This window comes from Panthera leo, chromosome D3 (assembly GCF_018350215.1).
Source record: "Panthera leo isolate Ple1 chromosome D3, P.leo_Ple1_pat1.1, whole genome shotgun sequence".
Lineage (NCBI taxonomy): Eukaryota > Metazoa > Chordata > Mammalia > Carnivora > Felidae > Panthera > Panthera leo.
In genome coordinates, this window is record NC_056690.1 from 67,327,854 (window position 1) to 67,344,457 (window position 16,604).

The 16,604-nt window shown below is 40.9% G+C and overlaps 1 protein-coding gene across 4 annotated transcripts in view; it reads right to left on the reverse strand.

Annotated features, from left to right (window-relative positions):
* Window positions 1–237: 237 nt before the first annotated feature.
* SKOR2 (SKI family transcriptional corepressor 2) overlaps window positions 238–16,604 on the reverse strand; it is a 43,128-nt gene continuing 26,761 nt past the window's right edge. Inside the window, exons 6-8 of one of the 4 annotated variants that reach the window (XM_042910505.1) lie at window positions 16,493–16,560; window positions 7,440–7,505; window positions 238–319 (exon numbers count right to left, since the gene is read on the reverse strand). In XM_042910505.1, the coding sequence (XP_042766439.1) occupies window positions 7,443–7,505; window positions 16,493–16,560 (131 nt within the window). In that variant the 3' untranslated portion in view covers window positions 238–319; window positions 7,440–7,442. Of the gene's footprint in view, window positions 320–1,788; window positions 2,514–6,792; window positions 7,056–7,439; window positions 7,506–16,492; window positions 16,561–16,604 lie in introns of those variants that run through there. The other 3 variants (XM_042910503.1, XM_042910502.1, XM_042910504.1) reach the window with 3 other exon arrangements.

Sequence of the window (16,604 nt, forward strand, 5' to 3'; positions counted from 1 at the left end):
CAAGCGGGGAGACTCTGAGGTCATGAGTATAAAGACAGCTGCAGTTTCCAAGTGCTTGGGGAAAGATGCACAGCCGGGCTTTGACAGAGCCTGGAGTTTAGGAGGAGAACGGAAAGGCACAACCTATTTCCAGCATCCTCAGCAGGAGAGGCCAATGGTCTTCCACAAGAGCTTGGCCATTAATTCAGTTCAGAGCTATGCCACAGTTACGAACTCCAGCCTCTCAGACATACTGGTGAAATTCTCTGGCTCTAATTTCCTCTTTGCTTCAAAATTATTTGCTGATATTTTAGCACTAGTAACTCTGAGATGCTTCAAGCTGCAGTTAGAAAGGAAAAGAATGACATTTCAGGCTCGTTTATACAGCCAGTTGACGCAGCTGTAGGACAAAGGCCTTGAGTTCATCTGCAAATCTGCTAGTTGACTCCAGCCTGCCCAGTCACTGCTCTTGCTATCTGGTCCTGGAGTTTACACTGGGCTCGGCAGAAAACGACCACTGCTGTCCCCTGGCGGCTGGTCATAAAGCCAGGTCTGCGTTCTCCCAGAGAATTTTCTTGTATTGGCTTAAAGTACAAAGCTAAGGGTGCTGGGCTTCCATCCCCACATACAATATAAAGCCTACATGGAGAAAAAGGTCCACCAACTTGACTGTCCAGTTACCCCCCTGAGCACAGCCGCCAGTTTCAGAAACGTGTGCCACGTCTGAAAGGCTGTGTGAGCCCTATGCTCAGACCCAGGCCAGAACACCTCAGAGAGGGCAGAATGCCTCTCTGGTCAGTCCCAGCATCCTCATATTATCTTCCAGTAGTCGTCACTGGGAACCTGTCCTCGGAGTCCAGAACCCGGTTAGATCCTTCTCTGACTGGCTTCCTATCCTTCACGGGCTAGGAACAAAACCACTAATGAGTGAGCCCTCCTTTGGTTTCTCTCTCTGTTTTTTAAAGTTTATTTATTTATTTATTTATTTGGGAGGGGGAGGGGCAGAGAGAGAGAGAGGGAGAGAGAGAACCCCACGCAGACTCCACACTGTCAGCGCAGAGCCTGATGAGGGGTTTGAACTTACGAACTGTGAGATCACGATCTGAGCTGAAATCAAGAGTTGAACGCTTAACCGACTGAGCCACCCGGAGCAACCCCCTTTTGGTTTCCTAATGTGGCAGCAGAAGGTAAGAACATCTATCTCAAAGGTAAATTGTGAAATTTTTCTGATAGTTCGTGATAACGAAGATGGTGGGGGGAAAGTGTCAAATATCATGGTAATACATTCGAAACCTCTTTTGAAATCTGTCAAGGGATGCCTGCCACTGGTGTGGAACCTCTTCAGTTAGGATGCTCTTTGGCAACTTCACGGTAAGAGGTCTTCCACGGTAGATTGCTGTGTAACCCAGCAAGACCTTAGAAATCCTGGCCCCAAAGGAGTTATGATTTTGGCCCTTCTACCTCATCTGAGAGGCAGAATTTTTGGCATAAAAGGACCTCAGACTTTGATTCAACATCACAGTAAGGAGGAAGGTACGATATCAACTCCATCACCAACACTGTCAAAAGAACTAGCGGGAATACAGAGGCTTCCTTTACCCATACAAAGATCCTAACATGATGGAAAGGACTCCAGTCACTAACAATGGCCAAAGGAGGCTCACCTAGACTTTAATAATCATTTTTGAAGGAATTCCATTTTCAAAAATAAATTTATTCAAATATTTTATGTCAAAATAATACTAAAAAGTATTCATTGCTATTAGTTGCCCCCAATCAAATGTGCACTTAACTACATGAACACAACTATTACTTCATAGTCTTTTTATTATAGACTTTTTTTTTATCCACATGAATGTTAAAGAAACTACAACAGAGTTAAATACCATTTTTGATAACATGATTATATTCTTAATTACACTCAATATTAAACTGTAAAATATTTCCAGAGGAATACAATCTTCATTCATACAGCAGGCAAAGTACCAGAGAGGAAGGGGCCACGTCTAAGTCTGTCCAGTTTGTTGTGAAAAGCAGGTTTGTGCGGCTGATGCCGTCCCAGCTGTCGAAATGTGATCCCCACTCCTAGGACAGGTCTTGTGTTTCCACCAAGAATCACGTCTTCCAGCGTAAAAGACAGTCTTGCAGAGCCACCCTCTCCGAGTGTGCAGCACTGAGTTCACTTGGGACCGTCCACGGATTTCCCACCCCGGTTGGCTAACAGCACTCCCACGCTCTGGGTTCAGTTGGCCTTGAAAAACACAAAGACTCAAACTTTGGTTCCACCAAAAGATGCGACAAGCATTGACTGCTCTGGTTGGCTCCCCCCTCCCCCCCCCACTAATGAATGGCCGCTACAGTCTATTTTACATGGTTGTCCATGCTGCTTTGAGGTCACTTGTCCTTGGGTTCTCCCGAACCTGATTTTGTATTTGATTCCCAAGCCCTTTCAATTCGCAGTCTTTATGTGGGTCCGAAGTGCTCAGTGACAGGCTGTATCTTACAAGAGAACAAGAGTAAGTGATTCTGTGCACCTGGGATAGAACAAGAAATGCAGAATGACAACTTCAGCCCCATATAGTCAGATAGTTTAAAAACACATCAAGTGACATTTAGTGTATCCTGAAAGAAGACATTTTTGGTACAGTTTGGATGAAATATTGAAATGGGAACCTGAAAGCATCTTCCCTTGTGCATATATTTGCCTGCTCTCTTCGTTTATGCATCTCTGCTGACACTGAGCCAAAGTAGAGCTATTAGTTCAGAGTATGCTGGCTTGCGATGCCTCCTTTACAGGAAAGTCATGTTCGCTAGGTTCTAGAAGCTCCAGTTTGCTTAAGACAGCCTGTGGTGAAAGGGGCAGACAGAATTTCATGCGCCAGTGCCCTGCTTTGGCTTTGGCTGGATTGCCCAAGTTAACATCTGTATTTCTTGTCCTGGGGGGTCAGGGCAACCGTAGAAGCATGGCTGGAGTTTTTGTGACTCAACAGCAACAAAACCATCGGATTGGCTATTAACTGCGCGTTTACGACTGACGATAGAGGATGCGGGTCAGGCCACAGTCTCCCGGTACGAATCACAGGAGAGCAGATGAGTGTGGGGTGGCAGAGCCAGGCAGCCTGGCTCGGATCCTGCCACTTGCTCACAGCAAGACCACAGACAACATACTCAGCTCTCTGCATGTCAGTTTTCTCAGCTGTAGCATATGGTGAGAGCAGTGGACCTTCTCTCAATGGGTTGTTTTAGAGATTAAATAAAAGAATTGACACAAAGCCTTGAGCAGACTAGGAGCACATTGTCAATCTCGATGGAGACTCTTGAAAGAACCTGGTCCTGTAGGTCTGACTACAGAGGAGAGAAATGGATATGCTATTCCCTCCCTTTGCCTTTGATCTATATAAAAGGAAGACACAGAGTGTTCCGTTACAATCCCTCTATGTCATTTTAAGACCTTTTTCTTGTAGTGATTTTTGTAGCAATTATTCCAGAAATGAAGAAAACTAACAATTAGTTACGAGACACAAATCAAAGAGGTAGATGTTGTCAGTATAGGAAAAAAAAATCCTCAAACTCTCCAGAAGGTAGAAGGAAGGAGTAATCTGTGATGAAGAAAACGCAGACATAAGGCAAAAGTAGGCTGGTCATGCCCTTGGGTGTTATATACGGTCTTGAGCATACTTTAATAAAAGCAGCCCCTTTGTGGGAAAGGAGAGAGAGTATGGCAGATGTCTGGTATGCAAGAGTGGTGGTCAACATTTTAGAACTGGCAGAGACTTTGATCAGGTTTGGCCACCTACATTTTATTGATGAGAGTGAGCCTCAAAGAGATTGTATGATATTATCCAAGATAATATGGGGCAGCAGTGTCAGATTTAGAAGCCAGACTCCCTCCAAACAAACCCAATGATCCTTGGGAGACAGAGAAGTGGAATAGAGTCACATGGGCCTGAATTGAGTCCTGGTTCTGCCACGTGCTAGCTGAGTGGTCCCACTGAACCTCGGGGTTCCCATGTATGAATGGGGATGACAATAGGATCTACCTTCTAGAGTTGGAATGTTCAAAAGAGATAGATAATGTGGCAAAGAATTTAGCCCAATGTCTGGCATAATCAGTGCTCAACAGATGATAGTTACTATTATTTCTGGCTTGGTCACGAGTTTCTGTATGACTACGAACAAGCCATTTCCCAGGAACCACTTTCCACTTCTGTAGAATGACTGAAAGACCTGGGTGCTTCATCTAGCTACACGGATGACATCTGTATAATGTCAAAAGATGCTCGGAAGAAAAAGAACGTAATGATTAAATTACTGCTGACATCATGGCACTTTTTTGGTGGTGCAGATTTCACAAAGATCACACTGGGTGTCTGGGCAGGACATGGGGCATGGAAACAACCACAGGTAAGAGAGACTATCAGGAATAATTCTGGTGTGAAAAACAGTCCTTGATGCAAGGACAAATGCACATAACATTTTGAAATTTTTTTCAAATCATTTTCGTTGGACTGTGAGCTTACAATGAAACAAATACGCAAAGCAGCCCAACGGCTAGTCTACTAGGGCTTGTTTTAGGAGGTGGTTTGAAGATAAAGAAAGAAAGCAAACTACACTTAACACAGCTGGTAGCTAAACAAATAGAATTCATTGCCCCAAAGGGGACTATGCCTAGGTTGAAGAAAGGTTTAGATAAATCCATGGGTAATGGGTCTTTAAGGAGTTATCAAGGGAAAACTAAGAGTATTCAGTGCACGTGCTTAAATTTTAGGGTTGGTGTTGTTAAGAACAACAATTTGGCTCTTCTAATGGAATTATGCAGTTAGTAACCTGGTCTGGGTGGAACCTTATTGTGACTCAACATGGAATCTCTTACATCCTAAGGTAGGGCAAAAAAGATTTGTAGAGCAGTGATATGTGGCGATACTTGCTCAGCTTATTAAGTGGATTGCCTGTGGTTTTGAAAAGCTTCCTCCTCTTAATAGTCATATTGGAATCCACTGGGTGGCAAGAACACAGCACACTACCTTAAGGGTCACTCTTGCATAAGACATTAATGCATCAGTCCCTAATTTGGAAACCTGTGGTCACTCAGCAAGGCAGAATTTGTCTCTCTCCCTTGGTGTAATGATTTTTATTTTGTAATCTCTCTTGGGGTAATTCCTTGCAGGCTTGGCATGTTGAGAATCAAATACTGCCTCTAACAATATGGTCGTGATTCTCTGCTTGGCTGATTTAGCTCAGCATTTAAGTAACCACTAATCTTCTGAAAGCACCAGGGTCTACTTAGAGAAATCCCTGTTGTCTGCAAGGATGGAAACAAAATCAGCATGAAGGAAGCATTAGTTACTAAACACAAATCAATCTTTTTTTTTTTTTCCACCTAGCTGTATGCGATGTCACCATCAGAGGCATGGTTTCTGGGCAGTCTTCATTTTGTAGGTACAAGAGCAGTCGTCATAAGCAAAGGAGATGAGTTGGGGAATAAGAAGGAGTAAAAAGAGTTTATTGAAGTTCCTAAGTGGAGATCAAACTACATTATAATGGATGAATATCATAAATGAGGAGTAAAAGAAGCCAGATACAAAACAATGTTCTGTACAAGGTCCTTTGCTAAAGTTCAAAACCAGGCAAAGCTGATCTTTGTTGGGTGGAGGAATAACTGGACAGGGGTGCAAGGTGGCTCTCTGGGTTCTGGAAGCCTAAGTAGGTTCATCTTGTGAAAATCCATTGAGTTTTGATTTGTTGACTTCATGACTTGATTTTTGAACTTTGATGAATATGTATCATACTTCAATAAAAATGTTATTTAAAAACACCTCCTAATATATTCTCTTTGACTTGAAAGAGAATTTGACATTTTCAAATTATTATACCTATGAGTTTATCAGCATTAATTTGGGTGATTCTTGCCTTGATTGCCTTGGTATTCTGAGTTAAGATTTAGTGAGGTCTGACTGTTGTAAAATTATTCATTTCACACAACTGGTGCAAACCTGTCTGCTCTAATGAGAAGGAAACTGTCCAACGTCAACTTCAGACTTAAGAACACTTGAATATATAGACCAGAGCCAACTCACAGGCCCACTTGGTAGAACTTCATGGATATGGAAACACAATGACTTATTATTTGACTGTCTTTCTTGCAGAAACATCTGCTTACAGAGGACAGAAAGTGCATGCATTAGGGGCAAGTGGGCACTGAATCTAAAGTCAGGAGCCCTGGGATCTCTTCGCAGCTTTGCAACGTGAACATAAAATGTCACATCTCTCTTCTCCGTACCTCAGTTCCTTGTGTGTAAAATGAAGGGAAAGCATATGAATGAGAGACTGTCTTGGAAATAGTTTTGATCTTCTGATGAAATATGAGTGACATAATCATCATTATTTAAGACAAATTCTGAAGATTATCACTAATAAAGATGACAAGACGTGGGATTGTCATTTGTACAAGGACAGAGGAGGCTTGTGATATGCAGAAAAGAGGCATGAAGGGAAGAACAGGAACCACACACCCGCGTTGTACAGAATTCTTTTTGCCAATAGATTCTATTAAGTTGGAAATATTCCAGAGGGAAGTTCCAGAGGGAAGGATGGGGAAGAATGATTCTGATAGGAATGGGTCACACTGATAAATGACCACAATCCTAGTTGGCCATGAGCACTTACAAATGCTCCCTCTGACATCTGAGTTTTTCCCTGATTTAGCAATTCCAGTTGTAGGTCATCCTAATGTATTGTCACAGAAACAGCAAGCCTTAGTTTCGACATCCCTTCAATTCTAACAATTATATATGTCTTCTGCATAAGCAAAAAGTTGCTTTTGAAATGTTTAGGTATGTTCTGAATACAGTCAATGAATTTTTACTGTCTTCCTTAGAAGCCTGGAATATTTGTTTTTCAAATTGTTGCCAGGGATGTGACCTCGAACTTGGCTTCAACTCTAGAGAAACAGTGATTGGTTTAGGGAAGGAATGAATGACTCTTCCTACAGAAGACGTTCTCCAAGGTCTGTGTTGCCTGCAATTGTTCACATCACCGTCTGTCAGTAGCTCACTGAAAGCCAGATTTCGGGAAGGCTTTTACAAGCAAAGGAGAGGCAAAGAAGATGAGACACAGTAAGCATGATTGAGGACACTCCACTTTCCTGCAGAGGGGCAATACTCAGGCTGTTAGGGAGAACTGCAGAGAGCAGAACACCTCAAAACAGAACAAAGATCGCTTCTGCAGACTGAGTACAGACTTTTGTTACTTTTAGGAATTTTCCAAGGAATCTACAAAATGTACATAGCCACTGGCTTAGGAAGTCCCATGCCCGGGCGTAATGAAGTTCATCAGTATATTGGCTGAAACACAGGATGCAACTTTACTAATCCCTTGGGCTATGTCGAAAACATCAATAAAGAACATAGCTGAGTAATAATTCAGAATTCAGGAAAATCTCTTTCTTCTGGTAAGCTTACCTTTTAGCTTTTGCTGAGATGGGCACCAAGCTTTTCTTTCCTGATCAAGCTTGCTGCATAGGGGATCTGTAAGATAAAAACAGGCAAAGCTGTCCAGATGAGCTCAATTAAAAAAAATTTTTTTTTAAATGTTTATTCTCGAGAAAGAGAGAGCATGAGTGGGGGAGGGGCAGAGAGAGAGAGATGGAAACGCAGAATCTGAAGTGGGCTCCGGGCTCCGAGGTGTCAGCACAGAGTCCCATGTGGGGCTCACACTCTCGAACTGTGAGATCATGACCTGAACTGAAGTCGGACGCTGAACCTACTGAGCCACCCATGTGTCTCCAGAGAAACTAAATTCGAAGACAGGTGCATAGTGGAGACCTTTCATCATGCCTAGAAATTTGAATGCCAGTAAATCCCCCCCTAAGGAGAAAAGATCTCCATCCGATCGGCAATAGCATGGAGCTTCTGGGATATAGCAATTCCTAAGGCCTGTTAAAAAGCATATCAAGGACAACCAGTGATCACAGTAGACTCTTGCTAGAGCTAGTCTCTGAGGTCAGTATATGACATTTCACCTTAAGAAGTTTTTTTTTTTTTAATTTTCATTTAATAATATGGTACTGCTATTTTTTTATTTAGGTATGAAAACTAAGTTATGACGTTATAATGTATGTCCAAAGTAAAGAGACAAGGATGTGATTACAAACTAGTTCAATGCCATCTTTCATTTAATTACAGTGACCGACTATGCTATCATTATAAATCACAAAAATAAGATGAACTAACTAAACACAAATTATTACTCTGGGTAATTTCCCAATAACTACTAAGAAGCATCAGAAATAATTGCACTGAGTGGAAAATACAACCCTTGAGAATACTACCTGGATAAACTTGAAAAGTACTTTTCAGTACTGGGACTTCAAATGAAAGCCTATCCCATTTGATACGTTACTTTTCATTAGAAAATCTGAATGGCTAAAATTGGACTGCATGTCTTATTTAGATTTACCTTTCCATTAACCCCAGTTAAGGTAGTCTATCATTATGTTACTTACCTTCATCATTATAAGACTCAGGACTCTAGAGATTTGCATCTATCATGCATTTAAAGAAATACATATTCAGCTTTCCAGAATATAACATGAAATATGGCTGTGATGTAAAGCAGTGAGGGAAATAAAACTATTTTCATCCGATTCAGCAATGTTTTTGAATACTGGTACATATGCTCTCCATGTTTCCGGCATATCTGTGTTTTGTTCTCCGGATCCCCCATCCACAAATATAAGCCTTTTCTAGTGGGAAGAGACTATGAATCTGTGAGTGACTAATATGGTCCCAATCATACTGGGACCACTATGCCATAATAACTGGTCAGCTGAATAGCCTTTCTAATGGCAAAAAAGAGAGAGGACTAACATAACCATCTCACTCTTTTGATACACAGGCACAACATGGATGATTCCGATAGCCACATATCTGATCAAGAGCACAGACAGCATGAATGAAGTGCCCTTATGGCCTTCATACTTGAGTACCAACCTCATATTTGAGGACATGAGCTGCGATGAGCCGGATGACGACAAGAGCAGTCACATGGGGACCTACTCTAGTTACCTCTTCTTCTCACTGGACATCATACTACATCTGCTCTCAACAGAGATGCACGTTTCCCATCACAGCGTTTGCTGAGACATGCCAAACACAGGGATTGCCTCTCTCTTTCTGTGCATGATATAACGGGGCCTTGAATGGAATTCTATTAGTTAGGATAACAAGTAGAAATGATGCAAACCTCGGGGCAAGAGGAATTACCTAATACAATGTGCTTGTGTCACGCTCACATTTAGAGACAGTCCTCGACATCAAGACTCCGGTACCACAGTGACTGAGAAAGTGATCCGTCCTGTTCCATCCCAGGCCCTACTGCAAGTTAACATCACCAGCGGCCCACCGCCTCATCAAAGCCGATAAACTACTCATCCTAACCCTAAGAAAACTGTGGGAAGGACACTGCTTTCATATCTAAGTCAGAATGCCTTTTTCCTTCCTTCCTTTTACCCCAGAAACAATGTAGCATTTCATTAAGGTGGGACGCTGAGGGGAAAAAAAAAAGCTTAGGAAAAAAAGGATGTTTCCGTATAAGCACATTTGATTCCCAAATCTACAGACTGGAATTTAAATCCGTTTGAAGAATTACCCACACTCAAACATTGTTGCATTTATGTCGTTAAAACAAAGTGAAATAAAAGCCAAACAAAAACAAAGGCAAAAAGTGCATAAGGTTGTGAGCTGAAAATCATGTATTTTTAATGGTAGGTCCTAAGTCATGAATGACAAAGAATATACTGACATGTGGCCCAACTGTTCGTGGGAATTACCCTATTTCATCAATTCTAAAATGTACTTTTCCCCCCCTCACGTTTTAATGTCTCTGAAATTAGGTGTCTTATAATTGATGGTATCTTGGAATAATAGTTGAAAGTTTCTTTTCTTGTGATACATCAAGTAATGGTGTCTCTTACAACTGACAGTGCTTTGGATTCCAAGAAATGCAATACTTGATTCACAGAGAGCTCTGCAAACACTCCCCAATTTGGGAGCTCATGCTCCTGGAGGCTCCATTTGAGCTAATTATTCCATTACATTTCCTGTTCTGGAAGTTACAAAAACTTTCTTTCCATTTTGACCAGCTTACTACTTTTTTTAATGTTTATTGATTTTTGAGAGACAGAGAGAAAGAGAGGACAAGTAGGGGTGGGACAGAGAGAGAGGGAGTCACAGAATCTGAAGCAGACTCCAGGCCCTGAGCTGTCAGCACAGAGCCTGACTCGGGGCTTGGAACTCGTGAACCGTGAGATCATGACTGAAGTCAGATGCTTAACTAACTGAGCCATCCAGGCGGGCCATCCATTTTGACCAGCTTAGAAATCACCAAGATTTGCATGGAAAAAAAAAAAAAATCTCTCAAAGCTATATAATAAGTTCTAAATTAGTCACCTAGTTGGCACGAGTCTATCAAAAGTCTGGGGTCTTACCAAAAAAGATAACTTCCTAGTTTGTGCCGAGAAAGAATTAGCCTGAGCTCAGACATTCAGGTGGGTTAACATGTCAAAAGGAGAACGAGGAGAAGGCCACATAACCAAGGAACAAGTGATTGCCTGGTCAGGATGCATGGCAATCGATCAGTAATGGGGAAAGGACGCACTGTAGTCAAAGTCTGGTCTGCTGCTGGAGAATGTTAAGGCAGCATCCAGTCCTCTGACTTGCAGGGACCTCCTTTTCTTGCATATTTAGCCACAAAACCAAAATCCTCTAGTGGCCTAGGGATCTTTTCCTAAGAATATAGTGCCAAACAGTAACTGTACTACCTACCTTTAAAAAAAAAATACATAGGACATATTTTTAAAAACTCTCTGGGTTGAAACGTTAGAAGTCTGGACAAGTTCCCATCCTAATGAATCCTGGACAACCTCCAAGGAAAGACTGTATCACTGAAGAGCTGTGCCCTTGCCAAGGAGGGAGGGCCCCTCCAGCAGCAGTCAAGACCTCGCTCCTTTCCCTGCAAGGAAGCTCTGTGCTCCCAGCAACAGGAAGTTGTAAACTGCTTTTTTACAAGTCCACAGTGAACGAAACATTAGTACTAAATCTATCGATTGAGCATTATTTTAATTGAGGCTTTTAATGAAGAACTTTGAGACCAAGTTTCCCCTGCTGTGTGTGAGTGCAGCATTCTGGATAAAACAGCAGAGGGCACTTCGAGACTAGCACATTTTCTCCATCTACGCGCCTCTTGGTAGCAATCTAGCAAGTCCAAAGGATGTGAATCTGGATCTAGCCGTTTATCACAGGCTCTCTTCTGCAGCTGCACAAGGTCCTTCGAGAACTCTGACTAAAGAAGAGTATGTCTTCAACAAACTTACAGTCGTAGTAACTTCTATACAGATGCACTGGCTTGAAAGAAAATTGTTGCCAAATTATCAATGAAAAAAAAAGTTATCAAGGCATCATAATGTGTAAATTATATTATACTCCAGTCCTTGAAAAACCTTAATCAAAAGGTGATACACTGAGTAAAACACCTTCAGCTTCTTTTTTTAATTTTTAAAAATTGAGATATAATTGATATACAACATTGTCTTAGCTTTTTCATCTTCTTCTTAACTGTACAGCACGATGGGTTTTGTTTTCAAAATTGAACCAACTTTTCCTTGAGTCACAATCCATTTGTGAATGAGATTTTTTTTCCTTTGTGCTATAATACAAACTAAGATTTTCACGAGCTTGTTAAGTTTTAGAACTTTTGTATTTGGTTCATAGTGAGAAGAATCTATTTCTTTGCTTGTACAACTAACTCTGGCTTAGTAAGGAAAACACTTTAAACATTTGAAAACCCAGGGCAGGGGTGGAAGACTTTACTACAAACTGTGTGAAGTACTTATAGACTCTAATTTTAAGCAATTAAAAAAAAATTTAGCGTGTTGCCCATGTATAAATGTTAAACAAACTGTGTAGGCTTTAAATCTCACATTGAGATAAACACACGTTCATTTATACGTGTACAAAGAGAGTCAATTATTTGACTCCATAGTCATTACACCTTTGCATTTAACAAACTGAAAAAGGAAGCAATGGTGCAGAAATTGCAGTCAGCAGAGAATCTAAAAATGCAGGAGCCAAAGAAATTCATAAGTTTTCTTTCTACAGCAATGATACCCAAGATGCTTTCGATAAAATCTTTTGAATAAGAACACTGCGTAACAGCATAGAATAAATGCACTGTGGGTCTATGGGAATTGTTACAAAATATGATGGTTTTAATATATTTGAATTCTCCATGATTGCAGGATAGGATGGGTTTTTATGTCATCTAAAGGAAAAAAAAAAGCCTATTCTGCAGGCAAATGACTATTCTGTCATATATGCTCAGTAAGCTTTAAATATAAAATAGTTTAAATGTAAAATAATAATTTTGAGTGAAATGCTCTATTCTCAGGAAGCAAAGCATGTAACCATATTTACTGATGAATTAGATCATTCAACTAAAACTACTGAGAAAGTCAATAATTATGATATCTAGCAACTTCTTGAAAATCTTTAGATCGAAGTCTCTCAGGACATTACCCCCCCACGTACTTTAGCAAATAAAACAAGCTGAATAAGGGATTTGATAAATTTCTGTTCGGGTGAACTGGAGTCTGCTGCCTCAATTCCAAAGCAGATGGTATAATGTGAACCCAGGTCCTTCTTGCACAAAAATATATCTAGGCATCAGTACTTGAATAGTCCCACTATTAGAGGTACTGCTTTGAGAAGAGGCATGCTATGAAATTTATTACTCATACTGGCAGAGCATTTGATAACTTGCACGGGCATTTCATGTTTATTAGGCACCTGTGCCTTACTTACTATATTCCTATCAGGGCACAGGTTAGAGCTTCCGAATTCCTTTGGCTGAGGAGCTGACACTTAATGGACTATATGGGAGTAGTCTTGAATTGAAGTTTGCAGACCTGCCAGCCTGTGTCTGTTAGTCACAAGGACAGTGCAGTAATAGGGGAACACCTCATAATTCACCACTATGGCTTTCTTTAGTCGTTTTAGTGGTAGTTTCTTAGCACAAAAGACAGTTTGGGGAAATCAGGAACGAGCCAGGGAAATTTGGAAAAGAATTAAGAGGACCACTCTATGGGAGTATCAGAGTTGAGTCAGGGGTCACCCCTGGGTGGTGATTCATTCAGCAAATGTTTATGATAGCCATCGGATGATAGGTACTGGAGGCTGCATGAAGACCCTCCCCATATTAAGGCAGGGGACCCAAGAGAAGAAGTGGGAGGGACAAATCACGTCTATTTCACCTGTTTCATGTTGTCAGCCTGGATGTGGTTTTGCGGATTTCAGAAATTATATGGTACCTACAGGGCTGGGGGGAAAAATGTCTAGCTTCTCCCAAGGAATTTAATTTGTGACCAGGAATAATTTACTATCTAGAGAAATGTGAATTAATAACACTTGTCTACATAAATGAATATATGATGATAAAATATTTTGCAATATAGTGTAATAAAAACGCATAGTAATACCAATTTATCCCTTCCATGAACCAAATATCTCAAAAGACACGAGACATTTTTTCTGCTATCAATACTGTTTACTACATGGACGCAGTATCATTTCCTCTTTTACTAAGGAAACCTAATGTCAAAGAAAATTAAGACATTCAAGCTATATAACTGACCTTAAATAGGGGCACTGAAATAAATACCTACTCCCTCTTCTAAAGCCTATATTGCTATACGCAACTACTCTAAAATCACAAATTTTTGGTTGTATGCATGGCAGTTTTTGTTTTAAGAGTCGGAAAGTGATATGTAGAATCAGTAAGGCCTGAAAATTTTATATCCTTCTGTCTCCAATTATTTATTTAAATTCTTCCTTTATATAGGGGTGCCTGGCTGGTTTGGTTGGTCGAGTGTGAGATTCTTGATCTTGGGGTTGGGAGTTCGAGTCCCACGTTGGGTATAGAGATTACTTAAAAACAAAATATTAAAAAAATTCTTCCTTTGGACAAAGAAAACAATTAGAATAGTCACAGCAAGTAATCAATAGCTCTTATTATCTAGGTATCAAAAGCTAAGAACAGTAGATACATTTTTTTTAACCCTTTGGGGGCTTAGTAATCAATCAATTGAGAAAAAGCCTTCTGCACTCCCCCCCTCCCATGACTTTAAGTGCAAACAAACCAAACACAAACAAAAACAAAAACCAGAAGAAAAGTCCTGTTTAAGAGGCATCTTACATTGAGGTGACTTTCAGAACAGAGAAATGTTAACCGGCCATTGAGGTCAATGAAGACCAGTGGGAATGGTCTAGGAGTACAAACAGCACTTTTTAACAAAGCCCCAGAATGGAGGCACTACAAGGTGGCTTTAAAAATGACTCCGAGGGGCACCTGGGTGGCTCAGTGGGTTGAATGTCTGACTTGGGCTCAGGTCATGATCTTATAGTTCTTGAGTTCGAGCCCTGCATCAGGCTCTGTGCTGACAGTCTGTTTCAGATTCTGTCTCCCTCTCTCTCTGCCCCTCCCCTGCTCGTGCTCCATCTCTCTCTCTCTCTCGAAAATAAGTAAACATTAAACAAATTAAAAATAAATAAATAAAAAATAAAAAACGACTCCAAGCAATCTCCATTAACACAAGCATGATTTCTCTGATGCAGAAGGAAAATGTTAATACTTATCTTCCTTGAGTTATCCTGACAGAGAGCTAGATACCTGGCTGTCTAGACAAGACAGGTGGATATATGTAGATACATGCTTAATAAAATACAGGTAACAGGGACCAGCTCGGAAACGTCCAGCAACCAGGGCACCTGGGTGGGTCAGTCGGTTAAGCATCCGACTTCGGCTCAGGTTGTGATCTCGCGGTCCGTGAGTTCGAGCCCTGCATCGGGCTCTGTGCTGACAGCTCAGAGCCTGGAGCCTGTTTCAGATTCTGTGTCTCCCTCTCTCTGACCCTCCCCCATTCATGCTCTGTCCCTCTCTGTCTCAAACATAAATAAACATTAAAAAAAATTAAAAAAAAAAAAAAAAGGAAACGTCCAGCAACCCCAATTATAATAGTCATGCTGGGAATACCACTAAGGATCAGTGTATGTCTCCATCCAGGTGATTAAAAAATATCTTACAAATATGGAGCAGAAATTATCGTCCCCACTGTACTCAGGAAAATGAGAGAGTATGAGAGACTGTTTTAAAAGCCCTAATGATTAATACCAGATCTGTCTGCGTGGGGATGAAGGGTGGTGAATTCAGAATGAAAAAAACCCAAAAAACCCCACTACGTTTATTCACCAGGCACCTTCCTGCTTCCCTGTTTCCACATAAATACAACTGAGTGTCCACTTTTTGGTATGATTAGGAGAGGGTGAATAACACACTTCATTTGGAAATAATCATTTCTTTGAATCACCCTTCAAGTGACTTTATTTTTTTTTGTTATTTTTTTTCTTTTTTCTTTTAATATTAAATTTGTTGTCAAATTGGTTTCCATACAACACCCAGTGCTCATCCCAACAGGTGCCCTCCTCAATGCCCATCCCCACCCTCTCCTCCCTCCCACTCCCCCATCAACCTTCAGTTTATTCTCAGTTTCTAAGAGTCTCTTATGGTTTGGCTCCCTCCCTCTCTAACTTTTTTTTTTCCTTCCCCTCCCCCATGGTCTTCTGTTAAGTTTCTCAGGATCCACATAAGAGTGAAAACATACGGTATCTGTCTTTCTCTGTATTACTTATTTCACTTAGCATAACACTCTTCAGTTCCATCCACGAAAACCTCTCTGACCTCAGCCGCAGCAATTTCTTACTTGACACATCTCCAAAGGCAAGGGAATTAAAAGCAAAAATGAACTATTGGGACCTCATGAAGATGAAAAGCTTCTACAAGCTTCTACAAGCAAAGCAAACAATTAACAAAACTAAAAGGCAACCAATGGAATGGGAAAAGATAGTTGCAAATGACATATCAGACAAAGGGCTAGTATCCAAAATCTATAAAGAACTCACCAAACTCCACACCCGAAAAACAAATAATCCAGTGAAGAAATGGGCAGAAAACATGAATAGACACTTCCCTTCAAGTGACTTTAATTGATTAAGTGTATTTATACCAAGTTCTCTTGGCAGCAAAGGGTGTGGCTTAGGTCTGGGTAAGGGAAGGAGAGGAAGAGAGAAGACAGGAGCTTCTCGGGCATCCCAGTGCCCCGTGCTCACAAGTTTGCACAGTGGGAGGCGGTGCAGGTACCTCTGGTTCACCCACAGAGACAATTTACACATCTGTCTATTAACACATGGTAGGTAGTTACATCTCGAGGAAACGAACTGACACATCTGTTTATCCTGTGTCTAAGTAAATCTTTTGTTAATTAGCATCTAAACCAGCTGAGAAGTAAGTGGTAAGTGGACCAAAGGGTTTCACGGCAAAAAAACGTGAATAGTTTCTTACACGCTGGGTGGTCTGCAAACAAACCCATCAAGTCAGGTTGATTTTTAAGTAGAAATCATCTTACGATTTGTAATTGCTGCACCATTTCTTCTCGGTAGGCTAGTTCCCTTTTCATCTGATCCTGGAAATTATCTGGTAGGAGAGAGAAATAGAGAAAGATATCAATCAAAGTTGCA